The sequence below is a fragment of the Liolophura sinensis genome, chromosome 2 (genome assembly GCF_032854445.1).
Source record: "Liolophura sinensis isolate JHLJ2023 chromosome 2, CUHK_Ljap_v2, whole genome shotgun sequence".
NCBI classification, from domain to species: Eukaryota; Metazoa; Mollusca; class Polyplacophora; order Chitonida; family Chitonidae; genus Liolophura; species Liolophura sinensis.
Genome location: NC_088296.1, coordinates 22,190,563 through 22,210,539, shown reverse-complemented (window position 1 = coordinate 22,210,539; position 19,977 = coordinate 22,190,563). Strand labels below are relative to the sequence as shown.

Sequence of the window (19,977 nt, the reverse complement as noted above, 5' to 3'; positions counted from 1 at the left end):
GCTGACGTCCTCTAATCATTTTGGCAGTTAAGCGTCTTCAGTCGTGTATATTTATTCTGTTCATTGGTTGTTTACGTCATGTTCTACGATATTTCACATAATCTCAGGGTATTTGGTAAATTTTTGGATGCGAGAACCAGCAACATGCTCCGTGATTCGAACTCACTACCTCATTGCACCTCTGGGTGATCTAACGTTCGTTGGAGACCACGTGTCTTCCACCATTACGATGTACATCATAGAATATGTCACATGTGGAAAAGCTCGTCAGGAACTTGTCACAGGTCAGTGGTTTTCCCCGGTTACTCAGAATTCCTTCACCCATAAAACTGGCTATCATGGTAGAAATGACAAAGTCTTGCTGTCTTCAAACAAATTAGTCAAACAAACCAACAAGGTTTCGTCTATATAAACGCTTGCGTTGGTGGGAGCGAGGGGGTTGGGAGGGTGAGAGTGGGGGTGGGGGAGGGGGCTAGAGGTTTACTGATCGTGTGGTTCAAATGTTATCCTACTTTCAATGTTGTTGGCCACTGAATATGCAAGAGAAAATATTGCCCTTTCTCATTCTTCATTCGTGCATACAATTTAACAAGAACTGTCTCTACATGGCCACCATACACTAAACTATCTGAAAGTTTCACATTCAGTTCAATAGAATAATTCAAACGTCCACAAAAAAAGGTGTGATGAGGTTTTTTTCTTCAGTTAAACACTTTCGGGTACACACTTCAAATCCCGTGGCACAATAAAGGAACGGAGCAATGAACAATCCATGTCCAAGGCCACAGCGATTAAAACAATCCAGATCAATGTAGATTTAAAATCTACATAATTGTTTAATTTTCACCCTACCTCCCAAAGTAAAAATGGAACAGTCCGCTTAAGGTGGGCACATAAAGGTTTTAAATTCATCCACGAACTTTCCCGGTGACACTGCGTGGTTTGAGGAGCTGCCAAGAAGGACTGGCTTCAAACCGGCATCATGTTCAAGCTGCTAGCTATCGTTCTCCTGGCCACAACGGCTCTCGCTTCCAAGAGATATGACAAGTAAGTTTATCCGTTTTAGTACGGATTTAAAAAGAAAAATCGAACCTTAAAAAACCCTAGTAAAATTTTAAAAGAAAGGAATATGTCAGCATGAATTTTAAAAACTAGAACCTTCTGGTATTAATTTTAAAAAATGAAAACTTTAAAAATGGTGTGAACTTTTTAAACAGAATCTTTTAGTACGAATTTAATTAAATAAGACCTTTTAAAATAGTATGAGTTTTTAAGAAAGGAACCCTGGCCTCTGTCGCCCAGTGGGTAACGTGCACAACTGCCCACATTAGGACTTTTCAGTAGAAATCTTGAATTACTTGGAATTTGTTTAAAAACTAAAAATTTAAGGTATAAATTAGTGAAAAAGAATCTTTTGTCCTTCAATAAATCTCTTAATTTCCAAAACCAAAAAAGAAACTTTGGCATAATTCAAAACAATTGAACTTTTTAAAATGAATTTTAAAAAGGAACGAAGTACGAACTTAATGAAAATGATTGAAAAATGGAACCTATTAGTATGATTTTTAAAAGATGTGGTTTTTAATATGAAACTTAAAAAACAATGGAAACTTTCTGACTTAATGAATTCAAGCGTATTGCAGCAGACCATAGACGCTTGACCACTGAAATCATGAGTTCGAACAAAGCAGATATCTGCAACTTTACATGATTTGATGTAAACTTATTTGATTTATTTATTTGTTTATTTATTTGATGTTTTACACCGTAGTCAAGAATATTTTATTTCACTTATATGACAGCGGCCAGCAATATGGCACAGCCACAGAGGAAACCCACGACCATCCGCAGGTTGCAGACAGACCTTCCGGTCAGACAGGAGGCCAATATGAGCTGAACTCACAGCGACCGCATTGGTGACAGGCTCATTGCTAACCACCTCGGTCACGGGGGCCCTTAAACGTATTTGATGTAAACGTATATTATGTAAACGTGTTTGATGCAAACGTATATGGTGTAAACGTGTTTGATGCAAACGTGTTTGATGTAAACGCTCTAGATCTAAACGTGTTTAATGTGATGTCCATGTATTTGTGACAACCCTTTACATTTTACTTAACAGTTTCAAGGTCTTCGAAATCGAGGGCAAAACAGACGAGCAGATTGCTGCCATAAATGAACTGGAGAGGAAGTCTTCACTCTTGGTAAGTCTTTATTTCTGAGAAACAGATGGTATATTTGCACAGTCCATACATCCGATTTATCGGTTTGGTTGGGTATTCCGCCACACTAAAGAATATTTCACGGATACCATGACGATGAGATTTGTGGATGTAAGCAAGCGGAGAGAGCGTAAATGAGAAACTGCCGCACCTCAGAGGTACCGTACAAATCTCCTGACGTAAACCGCGACCGAACCGTATCCGAATCATCAGGATGAAATGTTAAAATGAAGCGACAACGAACCTATTTTAGGCGACAAAAGTTTCTCATTACACTGATTGGTCACGGCTTATCTTTCGTGTGTGGAACGCCAAGGAAGATTTCAAATTTTGAAGGCTATATAATGGCCTACTCACCCTGGATGCTTCAATCACTATACTACAATCACAACTGGAACCATAATCACAATCATTACTACAATCACAACTACAACCACAGCCACAATCATTACTGCAACCACAGTCACAACAACAACCACAATTACAACCGCAACAACAACCACAATCACTACCACAATCACCAATACAACCATAATAACAACCACTATCACAACCACTACCACAATTACAACCACAAAACACGCCACGAGATCTCGAGATGCATGCAAAATGCATATATTGCAAAGTGTACAACTATTCAACCAAGTTGTTATATAAGGCGCTTCTTTCAGTTGCAAAGTCACAAGAGATGAGGGTTCAAGCCCATCTTTGGACAGGGAATTTGTTGAAATCCATCGTTCTCACTGTTCCTGGGGCACTGGTAACAATAAGCGGTCTAGAACGTTCGTGTGACAGTTTTCGTAATCTAACGTTTGTTCTCTGAAGAGCACTTGTCACCGATCAATATTAACTGCACCATTTGTGCGTCACACGTGTACAGTTGGTCTGTAACTTGCCAAAGCTCGGTGGTTTAAAGGAGAAGAAAACGTAAATATCAAACAAATAAATTGAAAGAAGTATGCATTTCCCCGCAGGTGCATTCCATAAAAAATCCCAATATTTACCTCAAGCTGATAAATTATAAATAAAGTCAGCGCCAAAATCCACTGTGGGCGACTCCATTTTGCCTAAGAACTAGTCCTGAAGTCTTCTGTGTTAGGAGAATTGCCTTCGGAAACCACCGAAGTGCAGATCGTACATTTCTCGTAGAACTCTTGTTCCCAGAAGGTAGCGAACAGTACAGTTCATTTTTAGCTTGACGATCGGGAAACCCGAATTTTGGAGGTAGGTGCCGAGTTTACACGAACAAGCCGGCAGTTTTAACGACTCTCATTGGCTGAGAGGCAACACACACCCAGCATAAATTACAGGGTGTTAAAGATGGAGGACGCGATGGCTTTACCGTTTTCAGGCTTTAGGTGTATGGCGAGCAAAAATTGTAAAATTATGCAGCAGGCATCACCAGATAAAAAAAATGTGCTCTTTTCAGCCTATAGTGTCATTTTTTTTTTAGTTTTCTTCTCCTTTAACTGGTGCGCTCCGCTTTCCTCCACCTATACAACTGACAACCCACGTGTAAAGATAAAGAGCATCTTTATCGTATCACCTAAAAAGTGTTTTCGTGCTGATTCCAAATATAGTACCCCTGCTTTTGTTTACATATTTACTACTAATAAAACGCAAATAGAAACGCCAAGAATCAGGTATGCAACCTATTAAACAAGCTGATGTCACCGATTCTTTTTAGCTGCTATAAACACCCTCAGGTTACTATATTCTTATGTTTAACGTGAATAATCAGTGGTACTACATTTCATGTAGAAAGGTAACAAGCACAGACTGTTTAGCAGCCAAGAAAAAAAACATATGTGACATGACAGCGTTTCAGAATGTTAAATATGGCCCAAAAAGTCCACTGTAGAACCTCAGTTGTATTTGATTTATTGATTTATTTATTTGATTGGTGTTTTACGCCGTACTCAAGAATATTTCACTTATACGACGGCGGCCAGTATTAAGGTAGGAGGAAACCTGGCAGAGCCAGGGTAAAACACACGACCATCCGCAGGTTGCAGGCAAACCTTCCCACTTACGGCAGTTGTATTTGATTCCCTGTAACAAAAATTAAAATAAACTCATAAAAACCACTCTGGTAATTTCCATGAAATGACTTCTTACATCAAATGTACACATGTACATGAACTTTATAGGAAGATGGTCTCTTATTTTTAAGAGGCTAAAAAAACGTACACTTTTAGCAAAACTATCGATCATGGCAGGGCAAATTCAATCAAATTTTTAATTTTTACTAAATATCAACCTTGTCTGTGCACGTGTTACTGTTCAAAATAGGTAATAAAATCTCTGACATTATGATTTAGCCGGTAGTATCATAACTGTTTCGAAATTATTACAGGTACGAGTCTGATATTTACTGAAAAGCAATAATTTGAGCTACTCTTTGTAAATATAGATTTGATGAGCGAAAACATCAATCAAACAGATAGGTTAAACATGTTAAAGGATATATGAAAAGGCACTATAAAACGAAGAGTATGGCTTTAGGGAAAATAGAGAAAGACGTGCCAAAAACTGATTTGAAGACACATTTTATATGTGTTAATAACCCCTCTATTTTATGCATATTTTCTGTCAATGGGCAAATGACGTCATCTAGGAATATCTACTGGGAGCGCGGGACCAGCTTAGCGCCCCAAATTCGGGATCTCCCCACTTGCAATATTGTTTTGACAGCTATCATCGTTGATCTCACCACAGCAGGTTACTTACTTTCCGGACAGATCAATGGGGTCTGTGCGAAATAAAAAGCCAAGCGTTTCACGTAACCTTCACGTAACTGTTTTTCAGCTGGACGTTTGGAGAGGAGCGGGAAGGGAACTTCCGGCGCATATTAGTGTCTCTCCTCAACAACAGGGGGCGTTCAAAAGGAAACTCCAAGAACTGGGACTAGACTTCAAAGTCGTGGTGGAAAATGTCCAGGAGTGAGTAAATTTTTACAGTAAAGACGTTGTGCCATTGTTAACTTCAAAACTGGAGTGGAAAATGCCCAGGAGTGAGTAAATTTTTACAGTAAAGACGCTGTGCTGTTGTTAACTTCAAAATTGTAGTGGAAAATGTTCAGGAGTGAGTAAATTTACGGTAAAGATGTTGTGCCATTGTTAACTTTAAAATTGTAGTGAAAAATGTTCAGGAGTGAGAAAATTGTCACAGTAAAGACGCTGTGCTGTTGTTAACTTCAAAATTGTAGTGGAAAATGCCCAGGAGTGAGTAAATTTACAGTAAAGACGCTGTGCTGTTGTTAACTTCAAAATTGTAGTGGAAAATGTTCAGGGGTGAGTAAATTTACAGTAAAGACGTTGTGCCATTGTTAACTTCAAAATTGTAGTGGAAAATGTTCAGGAGTGAGTAAATTTTTACAGTAAAGACGCTGTGCTGTTGTTAACTTCAAAATTGTAGTGGAAAATGCCCAAGAGTGAGTAAATTTTTACAGTAAAGACGTTGTGCCATTATTAACTTCAAAATTGTAGTGGAAAATGTTCAAGAGTGAGTAAATTTACAGTAAAGATGTTGTGCTGTTGTTAACCTCAAAATTGTAGTGGAAAATGTTCAGGAGTGAGTACATTTTTACAGTAAAGACGCTGTGCTGTTGTTAACTTCAAAATTGTAGTGGGAAATGTCCAGGAGTGAGTATATGTACAGTAAAGACGTTTTACCATTGTTAACTTCAAAATTGTAGTGGAAAATGTTCAGGAGTGAGTAAATTTTTACAGTAAAGACGCTGTGCTGTTGTTAACTTCAAAATTGTAGTGGAAAATGCCCAGGAGTGAGTAAATTTACAGTAAAGACGTTTTACCATTGTTAACTTAAAAATTGTAGTGGAAACTGCGGATGTTCGTGGGTTTTTCATGGCCTCTGCCCGGTTTCCTCTTGCCGCAGTCGTACAAGTGAAACATTTTTGAGCATAAGGCGTAAAACACAAATCAAATAAATAAATAAATAAATTTGTGTAAGGTTCATCAGAACAATACATATATATAGTCATAGAAATGGTACGAAGTCATCCTTGGTTTTTGTGTTTTTCAGTCAGATCGACGAGGTCGACCGACAAATGAACGCCATCCCCAAGAATGCCCGTAACATCCTCAATTCCTACTACAACTACGAGCAGGTCGGTGAATATACTGCGCAGCTAATGTTTACACCGCATAATTCTAAGCATAATTCGAGCATACGCTGCATAAGCTAACGTCTAAACAGAGAATATACAGCTCATGAAGTGTATAACTTTCTGACATCACTTCCTGTCTTATCATCTGATCATCTGACCTTGCCATTGTTTTACATTTCTGTGCAGCTAGTTTGTGGATGGTATACCTGCTGGTTACATTTATGCATGGTTGAAACTAGATGCTGAAATATTTTTTCTGAAATTTGAAATTGCTTATTATACAGGAAACAGGGAAAAAAATTAAAAACTCTGTCTTTCTTTCCGCCATGATTTTCGGAATTGTGGAACTACTTAATATACAGGGAACACAAAAAGAATTAAAACCTCCGTTTTTCTTTCCGCCATGTTTCAGAACAAGGACTATTTGGAGGGATTGCGCTCGCAGTACAATGACCGGATGTCGATTGTGAACTTCGGGAAATCTAGATACAACAGGGATCTGTTTTACGTCAAGGTTTGTTTGAACTATGGCACATCTGTACATATCAAAGACATACTCCTTACAGCGTTGGTGCCGCTATGTGGGCTCGCTTAACACTTCTGCGACCACTAGACAAGCTCGAGTCCGTGCCTCGCACGTAGGCTTGTTTAAACTTTGCCTCACCTCGTGCGGAACTAGCATTCAGCAATAAAATGAATTAGCATTTAATTTTAGCATTCAGCAATAAAATTGTTTCACGTGTTAGTTAGATTATGCATTATTTAAATAAAGAGAATGTATGCGTATAAAGAATTACCGGTATTAGAAACAAAGACTGAGAGTTCTTCTGTCTCCTGCATCATCACCGTGAACCTAGTGCCCTTTGTCGTTGTTCAAAATTTGGGTTAATTTTTTTCTGGTCATGATAGTGAGGTAAAATGAACGTAGAGAGGGGTGCAGCCGCTGTAATTAGTATCAAAGTTCTAATCCACTCTTCTTCATTTTATCTATAAACTTGCACTGGCTTCTGCCCGCCAGACAGATCACGTGACTAAAAGTTCACGTTCACATTAGAACATTACTGGTCTAATGGATCGATCGATCGTAAAAGGGCCGATCTTGCACGTGACCTGGTTATATTCTTCTGCACACTGGGTACAATTTAAACCGTGAAATTTAAAAAAAAACGTCTTTTACTTTTCAGCTTTCCTCTGACAGATATTCTTCGGAGAAGCCGGAAGACTCGAAAAAACAAGTCATTTGGATGGAATCAACCACGCATGCGCGTGAATGGATTACCAACGCTTGTATTCTAAATCTCATTGAATGGGTAAACAACTGAAGTGATTTACCTAGAAACTGTAACAGTTACATGTGGAACTCATTAAATATTCTCTTTCCGCTATTTCATTTAATGCATATAAATACTAGCGTGCGATTATCCTGCATGAGGTGTAAATGTTTAACACGTAACAAATGCTACACAGATCCATTCACACGACATAATTTGCTGGACAAACTTCCAGAGATCGGCTTTTTGGTTTAAAGCAGCTATTCGTATGACGTAAACTATACCCTATGTATTTTCATTCGTGATAAAATCCTCAGCTAAATTAACTTTAAAAAAATCTTAATTTTAACAGTCTGTTGTCTGAGTGATGCTAGAATGTATTATGCTATTGCACCAAATTTTTCTGTTAAATATAACACACATAATCTAATAATTCAACAGAAAGATTTTATTAGACTAACAAGATATTATGTTGAATATGACAGAATACTGTGTTAAAATAACAGAATGCATTCTAGCATCACTTAGACAAGAAACTCTCTGTTAGCATTATCAGGATAATTTTTGGAGTGTAATAAAAAGCTGCGAAATGTCTTTTCTGGTACTTGCATTTTTTAACTATCATTATTGTCACCACTGTCATCATCGTTGTCACGATTATCATCACTGTTATTATTATTGTTATTATTATTTCAGCTCATGGCAAACTACGGATCCGACTCTGATGCCACCTTCATGCTGGACAAATTTGATTGGTTCATTGTTCCTGTTCAGAACCCGGATGGATACGCTTATTCGTTCTCTGTAAGCTTATTTCTTCCTAATGGATGGGCTTACTTCCTCATTTTCCTCCAAACAAGCCCTTTACATTTTGGTATTTTTACTGCTGCTTGAAAGTGTATACATTTTCGACATACTTATATGTCCGTTATAGCTTACTTCTTTTCGGTATTCTTATTTCTACTTACTAGCCTATTTGTTTTCGATATTCCTACAATGTATTTTCTCTTTAGAATCTTTTTCATTTTCGATAAAATTATTTCTTCTTTAAAGTTTACTTGTTTCCTGTATACCTATTTCTCTTTAAAAGTCTTATTTATTTTTAGTATTGTTATGAATTCTTAATAAGCCAACTTACTTTCAGTACAGGCTATATCCATAGTTATTTTCTTTTTATGTTCAGTATATGATTATTTTCGTTCCGACGAAAATGATTTATGTCGTGTTTTTGTCTGTTTTTATTCAGAACGATCGCATGTGGCGAAAAACGCGTACAACCGGAAGTTGCATTTCCTGGCAAGGTCAAGGTAACGGGGTTGACCCCAACAGGAACTGGAGTTACGGCTGGGGCATCAGTAAGTCACTGATGAAGAGTCACTGCCTGCATAAACAAGTCTATATCTGTCCATGTGGTGATGGCCAGAAACGTCATCTCGTTGAATGGGAACTGGTAACCTGATACTACATCAGGGGCGCTCTGATTGGCTCGTGATATATCGGTTTGGCCAGAAAAAACGATAACAGTCTTAAATATGGCATAATTCAAAATGTTTGAAACATAAGATTTTTGATATCATATGTGAAATAGCATTAAATCAGCAAATGATTTCAAAGTACATGCCTGCACAATATCAGTCATGTATAATGGCATCAAGGTTCTTGGATATGCCGTTCCTGTGTATGGCATTGTGTCGTTCCTGTGTATGGCATTGTGCCGTTCCTGTGTATGGTATTGTGCATTTCAGATGCACTTTTAAATGCATCATCGAAAGAGAGTAGAGAAATAGCAATATCATTTAAATTTACCTTGGTCCAGCTTATTCTGGCCTCCACTCCGGCCATACGTGGTGGGGTCTCTCAACAACTTGCGGATGGTCATGAGTTTCCTCTGGGTTCGGCCCGATTTCCTCCCAACATAATGCAGGCCGCCGTCGTATAACTATTCTTGAGTACGGCGTGAAACATCAGTCAATGTAATAAGTAAATAAATTTACTTTGCTAAATAGAGGTGGACTTTAATCGGAATGCCTAAAATGTTAATGCTGCACGTGCAACGTTAAGCATAAACATGTATATTCCTGCTGGTGTTGAATGCACGTGGAACGCGGAAGTTCTCCCTTGTGAGAACACTTGAGATGTCCCTTCTGATGACGCATATAGGAACGCTTAAAACATTCCTACTCATGTCGCATATGGAACACTAATTAATATTTTCCTCCTGATGCCACATATAGAACAATTAAGGTAGTCTTCGTCGTGTCGTATATGGAACAAAACGTGTGATTTTCCTCCTGATGTCGCATATGGAAGGCTTAAGACTTCCTCTTGATGTAACTTGATGCAGCACTTACAACATGGTCTTCCTGATATTGTATACACTAAAAAAACCCAAAACAATGAATCTGTTCATTTTAACCGAAAGTCTGTTGTATGGGTAATGAAAGAATGTATTCTGTTATTGTTCAACATATGTTCTGCTATATTCAACATAATATCCTGTTTGTCTAAAAGAGTCTTTATGCTGAATTAATACAATACGTGTGTTATAGTTGCTGCAATAACAGAACACATTCTGGCATCACTCAGACAATAGACTTCATGTTAAAATTAACAGTTTAATATTTTGAGAGTATCAAACACTTCATATTACTCCTTGTGTCACATATAAAACGTTAAAATATTCGCCCGTCCTCACTGCACGTAAATGTCTTGAATCTAGTGGGCTTTTTTTTTCAACAGACGGACAGACGAACAGGTGTGCAGCTGATTACCAAGGTCCCAGCGCCCTGAGCGAGCCATGCACCTCCAGCATGGCGGCAGAAATGGACAAGACACCATCACAGTACCGCAAGGCATTCCTCTCCCTTCACTCGTACAGCCAGCTTATCCTGACGCCTTACGGATATGACAGATATGCCAGCGTGCCCAACTACTCTGAACAGGTGAGTTAGCTCATGCGACTGACTGAGTGACTATGCACCTCCAGCATGGCGGCAGAAATGGGGTAGACGCCATCACAGCACCAGGTGTGTGTGTGTGTGTGAGTGTGTGTGTGTTTAGATATTGGGTGTCTTCTCGTGGCAAAGCGAGTCCATTCCACCAACGTGCTACCCCCCACTGAAGTATCATGCCGAAGACATCAGACATGACACACCACCCAGTCATATTATGCTAACACCGGGTCAGCCAATCATGTTTCTTTGCTCTAATTACCTCTGAGTGCTGAACAACAGCCAGGCAGCAGCAAGTACCATTTTTACATAATATATGTAATTGTCTGAATGTGTTTTTTTGTTTGTTTCTCAGCTTCGTGTCGCCAACGCCGCCGCTCAGGCCATTCGTGACAACAGTGGAACCAACTTCAGAGTCGGCAAACCCGGTGAACTGCGTAAGTTTAGAAATCACTGAATACATTCTTAAAAGGTTTCATCTTTAAATGTCATGGCGATATAGCTGTACTTGAGGAGGCAAAAGTGACAATCTTATTTTAGTCAGCCTCACCATTGGTCGATTCTAAAACAGTCCGTTTTCTATTTATTTGATTGGTACTACCGTATTCAAGGATATTTCACTTATTACGACGGCGAAAAGCATAATGGTTGAAGGGAATCGAACAGAGCACACGGCCATCCGCAGGTACAGGTAGCTAGTGTTTTACTTTTAAACTTTATGATCTTGGTTCTCAGTTGTTGGTACCGAAAGTCCAATTTTATTAAAAAATAGTTTGTATTTGTTTAACACACCGTTTATCAGATGTCAAGGAAATTCCATCAAATCTAAGCGTGTCCGACAAGTAGCAATAGCACTTGTAGCACTTTTTCGCCACACTGAATATACTTATTTATTTGATTGGTGTTTTATGCTGTACTCAAGAATATTGCACTTATACGGTGGCGACCAGCATTATGGTGGGAAGAAACCGGACAGAGCCCGGAAGAACCCCACGACCATCTGCAGGATGTTGGAATTGGTTATATCGGTAGGGGTATACATATTTCTGACTTGCAATATAGATTATAGGTCCCTATGGTTTTCGCCAGGATTGAAAACTGTTGACTGCCTGCTTCTTGGTACATGAATTATTGCGTTCTAATTTCTTACTTTATATACGTTCTTTGTTCATTGGTCCTCTTCTGTCGTGCGTTAAACGGTTTATCCCGTGAGCTGGCACTAGTGCTAAGCAGCACCGTGAGCCATTATTACGACAAAAATTGAATGTAGCACAACGTCTACAATGTTACAGTGTATCAACTTCAGTTGTAACGAAGTACTTTTTTTTTTAGTGTAAGTTTAATATCAATGGTCCTCCAAACATACTGACCGCCATCGTCCACCATTGTAAGTGACAAAATGTTTGTGTAAGGCCTTAAAACACAATCAAACAAGTAAAAAAATGAATAAATGATTTCTTCTTTTTTTGCGCTGTGTATAGTGTACAACGCTCCGGGTGGGGCTTACGATTTCGCCCTGGGCGGACTTGGCTATACCTACAGCCTCACATACGAGCTTCACCCGACCGGCAGCCCTGGCTTCCAGCTTCCCCCGGACAGGATCCCTGCTTCCTTCAGCGATTTTCTGGCTTCTGTGAAGGCCATCGCTCGTGAAATGCAATAATTAGCCGGGTCTGTTTTGGGTTAATGACGAAAACTGGACCATGAATTGCACTTTTGTTCTCTTAATGAATGTCAGTTTTATATGATTTGGATTAGCACAAACGCCGCACGTTTGCCTGAAATTCTACTTCAAATTAAACCGTAGACGATTTGGAACAGCGTTTTGTTTTTTTTATTGTTTTTTAAGCTGAGTGATTGATGACACAGATAACTGACCCTGCAGCATGATGACTTGGTGACAGTAAATGGTATAGGTCTACGAGCTCGTCATCAAAGGTTGGTGCTTTATCCCGGCCACTCGGAAGTAGGCCTATTTCCTCCAAAAACAAAAATCATGCAAGCTGTACGTTTGATGCTCTCTCAGCAACCTGCGAATCGTCGTGGATTTCCCCCGGGCACTGTCCGGTTCCCACGCATCATATAGCAGGCCTTTGCTAGCCGACGTCGTATAAGTTTAATATTCATGAGTACAGCGTAAAACACCAATCAAGTAAATAAATATATAAATAAATCCAACCCTTATTAACTTCAAGTGAAAAATTCTAAAGTGTGGAGCTAAAGAACCGTTAATCAGTTACCGGTAATGAATAAATGAATCAATTTAACAAGATGACTAGGCCTATATTCAATTCCCAGGCGCAAAATAGAACTAAGGCAAATTCAATCACAGTGGATACAGGAAAAAATGCTCAGATAATCCTATTAAAGCTGTATATGTAAACAGAGTTCTAGCACGTCGCACCATGAAATTAAGAGGTGTTATAAGGAAGTACCCGAAGAGTGACGACTGTGTAATACATGCGACCTGTGGCATTAAAGCTGCAATTAACATTGCATAACACTGTATTTGACTGAGGGTCTAAGTTGAGGCTATTCTTGCATTTACATGAACAGTTAGAATAAAACCCCGACTGAGACAAATAGATTTATTTGATTTGATTGGTGTTTTACGCCGTACTCAAGAATATTTCACTTATACGACGGCGGCCAGCATTATGGTGGGTGGAAACCGGGCACAGCCCGGGGGAAACCCACGACCATCCGCAGGTTGCTGGCAGACCTTCCCACTTACGGCCGGAGAGGAAGCCAGCATGAGCTGGACTTGAACTCACAGCGACCGCATTGATGAGAGGCTCCTGGGTCATTACGCTGCGCTAGCGCACTAACCGACTGAGGAGACAAATAGAGGTCGTATTTCACCGGTTACGCGTGACCATTTGCTAGCTATCATGAACACTGTCGTCGCGGCTCTGGTTTCACTCGCTATGCTGTACGTCTATCACACTGTCATGGCTGCTCTGGTCTTACTATCTATAATATACGTCAATCCCACTGTCGTCGCGGCTCTGGTTTCACTCTCTATACTGTAATAATAGTATATGCTTGCAGGCTAACGAATCAGTTGCCCATACTCTCAGGAAAGTATTGACAGAATGGAGAACTTTATCAGCAGAGTAAGAGAGAGGAAACCAAAGAATTAACCAACAGAAACAGAATGTTCCTCTATATGCATTTCTTGACATGCGCAAATAAAGGGTGTTTACACCAAAGTGGTCCAGTATAATCGCAAAACTAATGTAGAGCGAAAACCGGTTCTATCTCAGCATACTAATCCACTACACGGTAGTAGATAATCCGTTAACCATGAATCCAGATAATCATATTGATGTATACCGGCACTAATCCAAACTGGTGAGTTTCGAGTTGGAACTATTTTATTTATATATTTATTTATTCATTGGTGGTTTACGCCACACTCAAGAATATTTCACCTTACACGACGGCGGTCAGCATTATGGTGGGAGGAAACCCGGCAGATACGGGCTATCCGCAGGTAGTAGGCAGACCTTCCCAATTTAGGGCCGGAGAGAAAGCAGGAGTTGGACTTGAAATCACATCGACCGCATTGGTGAGAGGCTGCTGGGTCATTACGCTGCGCTAGCGGGCTAACCAAATGAGCCACATATTTATGTATAGCCTACCGGCACTACTCCGAACAGAATTTGGGAGTTTCCAGTTCGAACTATTTTGTCGCTAAAGGTAAAGACACGTCAACTGCATGTATAATCATGTAGCCTGCTTGTCAAAATGTTGGGTGAACAGGTCAGGTTGGGCAAGGTAGCTATAATCAGCTTAGTTAGTATAAACACCATTCAGCCACCCCCTCTGGCGGCATTTTCAGAAGTTTAAACTGGACGTTGAGGTGGGGATACTCGAGAGTTCGAATTTCTAGAGTGTGAAATTCTAGAAGAATTACGGTACATTAATATGGCGATCCTCTGTCTCATCTGACGTGTTCCAGAGGTATAGTTTACACTTCTTTCCTTCAGAAACTTCTCATGTTCACAAACGTTCAGCTCCTCAGTGACGTTCTTTATCGCCCATCTAATCAAAGCCGCTGTATGATTACTTACATGTACGCGGATTTACCAGCCAAGTCCTCCACGGGAGCGCGCATATAGCGGAACCGTGAGCAAATGTCTTGGGTGGCGATATTGCTTGTTGTCTTGAGGTTTATGGACATTGAGAATCTATGGAATCTGAGAATCTATGGAATCTGCAGTGAATATTATATTGGTAAAAACGGCGTGTCCAGCTGAAGTGAAAACAGACTGATCAAAATATAAGGTGAGAAAATGGGCTGTGGAGTATATATACGTCGGAGAGAACTACTTTTCAATTCGCCTTCCTCTGGTCAGCTCACTTCTTTACTCATTATAAAGGTGTCTTCCTCTGCTTAAAGGGGCCACTCCAGAACACTACTTTTTGTCCTTTCGTCTCTGTGGCTAGTTTCTCTTTCTGCTCCACTCGATTTCCCAAACGTTCTTTTGTCGGCAGATTTAAAACAACACCCTCTCAGCAATGCATCCTTCATGTATCCCATTCATTCAGCCTGCCAAGGACTGTAGACGTGGTTTCAATAGTCAATAGTCAACAGCCGATGCTAAACAAGCGACATAAGTGACGCCTGTTTAATCCACAAGCCGTATGTCCATCAGCGACTGTTAATACAAAAACTCTGTCTCGACCTTTGTTTCCATCAATACATAATACACGTGCATTCCCTTTATCTAAAGCATGATCCCAACAGACATTCCAAACAATTTCACTGATGAATACTGATTATAGGTCTGCTTGAGGGCATCAGTGTTGAAGCTAAGCCTAAAGAAGCGTGTGTGGGTCTCACTGGTTTCAACGGTTGAACTTGTCTAGTGGTGGCAGTCTTTTAAAGTCAGCATAGAGAGTTATGTCCACACGAACAACAATTTGGACAGACAGACAACAGCAAATATCCCAAATAGGCCAGTGCAGGCATAAAAATCACAAAACACTTTGTGTAGATCTTAATCTTCCCATTTATTCCATTTAATCGAGAGTAAGTGAGTGGGTGCTTGGGGTTTAACGTCGTACTTAACAATTTTTCAGTAATATGACAACAAAGGAATCCTTAGGGTGCATGTACGTGTAATGTGCCTCCTTGTTGCAGGATGGATTTCCACCGCTCTTTTATCTAGTGCTGCTTCACTGAGACAGCTTACCGAAGGCAAGAAAGCCCCACCACCCGAGCCATTATACTGGTATGGGTCAACCAGTCGTTGCACCATGACCTTCAAGCCAGGAAGTTACAACTTACTCTTTTATGGACTTAGGTGTGACTTGATCCTGGATCTACCGCTCCCGAAGTGGACGCTCTACCAACAGTGCTATCGGCCCGTGCAGGCATAGAAATCACACAATACTCTGTGTAGATCTCTGTACATATCATTTATGAATTATTTAAATAAATAAAAAAATGTGAGATGTAAATAATTCGTTTTTTTTTTCGTCATGAAAATCCCATAACAGAGTCTATAAAGTTGGAGAAAGTTTTTGGATCCGCTCTTGGGAAGGGTTTCAGTTTTGAAAAGTCCTCACTCTCCAGTGTCTGTTTTAAATTCCTGAAAGGAGAACAATCATGTGACAAAGAGATTGATTCACTGAACAGCACTGGGGTTTGGTTACATGTTATCAGGCAATGGCTGATGGGTGTGTGCCGTGGGAGCCAACACGAACTGGGCTTAAACTCACAGGGACTGCATTGGTAAGAGGCTCCCCTGCCACGGAGGCCCCCTATGAGGACTCAGTTCCACAAAGTTTTTGCAGGCTCTTCATTGCAGCTATATGTATCAGGTGAGGTACAGGCAACTCAGACGACAATCCCTTTGCCCAAATACGGTCCAAATATACATGTAAAAATTGCAGCAAAAATTGCCATAGCTAGAATTGAAACTGCAGTGCAACCTCATCATTTAGAGGTCCATGGTGATTTAACCCTTTAAAAAGACATGTTATTTTCCTAATTAGATGCATCTGTAGTACTCACTTAGTGTTAGCATAGAACACGTGTCCATCGATGTAGAGTTGATTTGCAACTTCTAACTGATGGTTGTCCATAAGATCTTCATTGATGACAACTAAGAGAGGTTTACCAGCGCCAAGGGCTTCCAGAACGCTGCCAGAACCTGTTACCGCATAAACCAGTGACTGATTGATTGATTGATCAATCAACAACTTATTCATGCATGTCCAAAGTAGATCTGTCACTTCTAACTTATGGATAAATTTATTTCTTTGATTGGTGTTTTGCACCGTACTCAAGAATATTTCACTGATACGCCGGCAGTCAGCATTATGGTGGGAGGAAAACAGGCAGAACCAGGGGAAAACCCATGACCATCTGCAGGACTTATCTTATGACATTTTCACACCCTTTATAGGGGCCCAAATTACAGCATACCCTTAAAAAAAGCCCAAATTATGGAGAATATTCCAAGCACCTTTAGCTAATACACCAAGAAGGGACACCCTTGCTTACTTCATACTATTTATTTGCTTGTTTAACACCATCCTCTTAAATAATGGGGGTGGGGGGGTGGGGGGGGTGCAGTACGGGTAGAAGTGCCTGTGCCTAGGGTAAACCACTCACCTCTGGCTAGTTTGTGCTGATGAACTCTCTCAAGTCTGACCTAGAGATGGTGGATACTGGTCAACAAATTTTCCCAAAGTTATGACTTTGGGAAAATAATCACACAAGCATTGTCCACCGCTTTATACTGTCAGCAAGGCCCAATCAAGAATGCTTTAATCATAAATCATCACCGCAGAGAGGAGTGGTGTTCTGAAAAATAACCCTGGACTGACGGGAGCTGGATTTGAACTCGCGTCTGCCAAGTTCTAAGCCAACCTCCTTTCAATTTACACACTCCAACAGAATCAACGTCACAACCCACCTGCATGGCTGATGATCAGGGAAGCTTTCTCTACATCCTCTTTCAATGAATTCTTGTACCTATAGTATTCCACATCAAAGTCTTTCACTGTTTGTCCCCCTTGAGGTTCAAACTCTCCTCTGCCTATCTGAAGTATCAGCTTTGTATATCCCAGCACCTGTAATACCTACATAAATAATGATAATACAGCGTCATACTACACACTGCGCATGCACCGCTCTCCACTTCTGCTTATCTCATTGCCATTACTAGACAAGCTTGTTTTTGGAGCTCATAAGATGCAGGTAGGCTTTTTTTTGGCTTAGCCTCACCACCTCGTGTCCCTGCACGGGCTTTTTTTGGCTTAGCCTCACCACCTCGTGTCCCTGCACAGGCTTTTTTGGCTTAGCCTCACCACCTCGTGTCCCTGCACGGGCTTTTTTTGGCTTAGCCTCACCACCTCGTGTCCCTGCACGGGCTTTTTTTGGCTTAGCCTCACCACCTCGTGTCCCTGCACGGGCCTTTTTTGGCTTAGCCTCACCACCTCGTGTCCCTGCACGGGCTTTTTTTGGCTTAGCCTCATCACCTCGTGTCCCTGCATGGGCTTTTTTTGGCTTAGCCTCACCACCTCGTGTCCCTGCACGGAACTATTTACTCAGCAATCAACAATAAAATTATTTCAGGTTTTCGTTAGAACCATGTTTTACATACTGTACTTTAGATCAAGAGAATGCATGCATAAAAAGTACTATTAGAAACAAAGGTTGAGGTGGACTGTTTGTGTTTTCTGACATCACTTCCTGCCTCAACACTGTGACCGCAATGACATTGTTATTGTTCAAGGTTTATGTAAAAAAATTTGCTATTGGTGGCAGTCATGTAAAGCGAGCACAGAGAGTGGCACATGTGGTGTATTAAAGGAGTACGCCAATGTATAGACATCACATGATATATACAGAACTTTCACAGGCAGTAGTTCAGGTCAAAGGTCAGAATACCGAGCCTTGATCTTACCTGGTTATTTTCAGTGTTGTGTTTTCTTGTCATTTTTTTTCTACCAGAACATATTCCCTTTAATACTAAAGAAACAGAAATGAGTGATTCCGCACAACAACACAATCAAGGAACCAATGCTACTCTAGGGATACAACCGCTTCGGTGGTCCAATGGTTAGAGCGATCGTCTCCTTGTCAGGAGACCTGGGATCAAAGACTTTAAAAAATGGTACTTACTGCTGCCTTGCTTGGCGCTCAGCAAGAAGAGATGGTATATACATATACATATCAAATGACTCCTTGTCCTCATATGACTGAAAATTTGTCCAGAAACAGAGATAGTATATATATATATATATATAGAATGACTCCTTGTCCTCCTATGACTGAAAATTTGTCCAGAAACAGAGATAGTATATATATATATATATATATACACACAGAATGACTCCTTGTCACCATATGACTGAAAATTTGTTCAGTATGACAAAAAAACAAAACAACGCAAGCATACATACATACATGCATAGCTACACACGGATATGGAATGCCACTGTTGTCACATGGATATCAGTGTCATTCCATGTGATATCAGTGTCATTCCATGTCATATCAGCATCATGTCATGCCATGTGATATCAGTGTCACTGTATGTGATATCAGCGTTATTCCATATGAGTAGCATTGGTTCCTGTATATATCTCCTATACATATATATATATAGTGCCATCATTCAGATTTTTATCATTCACATGTATAAATGTGGTGACGGTAAACTGTTCACAGCTGCGTCGTGATATTGGGTCTGGTGTGCCACTGCCAGGAATCTATGTGGGGTGTTTCATCATGAGTGTGGGTGGGGGGGGGGGGGGGGGGGGCGAGAGGTAAGACTAAGAGCCACAGCTGACATGTGTTCTGGACTGTCGACATCGTTTAAAAAGAACTCGTTGGACTTAGCGTCAAATGATGCATGATTTACCATACTCCACCAGTCCAGTATAAAGACAGGAGCTAAAATAGCCACCTGGGGCACATTTGCGCGTGTATAAAAACCGAGCATGCGCTCCAGTGTAGTTTATGGCAACAGGTCATTCACAGCGCGAAGACAACGCTTTCATAATGAGGGCTCAAACTTTGCATTTAAAGCTTCTGGAGTAGTTTTCTGAATTGTAAGCTTAACACAAGGTAATCAAGTTACTTTGCAAGTATCCTCGGAGGAAACACTTCGAATTAAGCTGTCAAATGACGTTGTTCCAACCGTCACAAACACAATCTTTTCCTGCATCCTGCAAGCTGTCTGCTTCTTCCGGTATTGACTAGTCGCAGCGAATAAAAGAAGAAAAAGGTATTTTATTTAATTATTTCAAATCTTTTAAAATATCACTGCATTATCTGAAGTGTGAATAAAACGATCTGAGAAATTTTGGAAATTTTAGTTTTAGCCAATCATCGAAGTTCGTAAACAACAAGCCCTGGAGTAAAATGACCAAACCAGCAA

The 19,977-nt window shown here is 40.3% G+C and overlaps 2 protein-coding genes across 4 annotated transcripts; one reads left to right on the top strand and one right to left on the bottom strand.

The window, feature by feature from the left end:
• Window positions 1-962: 962 nt before the first annotated feature.
• LOC135462579 (carboxypeptidase A2-like) lies at window positions 963-10,573 on the top strand. The gene is made up of 9 exons (XM_064739803.1): window positions 963-1,047; window positions 2,123-2,204; window positions 5,031-5,164; window positions 6,267-6,351; window positions 6,764-6,865; window positions 7,536-7,661; window positions 8,319-8,426; window positions 8,869-8,977; window positions 10,362-10,573. Exons 1-9 carry the CDS (start codon window positions 983-985, stop codon window positions 10,571-10,573), a joined length of 1,023 nt encoding a protein of 340 aa, XP_064595873.1. The 5' UTR covers window positions 963-982.
• Window positions 10,574-15,996: 5,423 nt separating this feature from the next.
• Window positions 15,997-19,776, bottom strand: LOC135462929 (UDP-N-acetylglucosamine transferase subunit ALG13 homolog). 3 transcript variants are annotated; one of them, XM_064740242.1, is made up of 4 exons: window positions 19,678-19,776; window positions 17,506-17,671; window positions 16,599-16,737; window positions 15,997-16,173 (listed from the first exon to the last, which is right to left on the bottom strand). In XM_064740242.1, exons 1-4 carry the CDS (start codon window positions 19,762-19,764, stop codon window positions 16,062-16,064), a joined length of 504 nt encoding a protein of 167 aa, XP_064596312.1. In that variant the 5' UTR covers window positions 19,765-19,776; the 3' UTR covers window positions 15,997-16,061. The 3 variants fall into 3 exon arrangements, with proteins under 3 accessions (XP_064596312.1, XP_064596313.1, XP_064596314.1); XM_064740243.1 differs by lacking the exon at window positions 19,678-19,776 and adding an exon at window positions 19,459-19,666; XM_064740244.1 differs by lacking the exon at window positions 19,678-19,776 and adding an exon at window positions 18,499-18,702.
• Window positions 19,777-19,977: the final 201 nt, after the last annotated feature.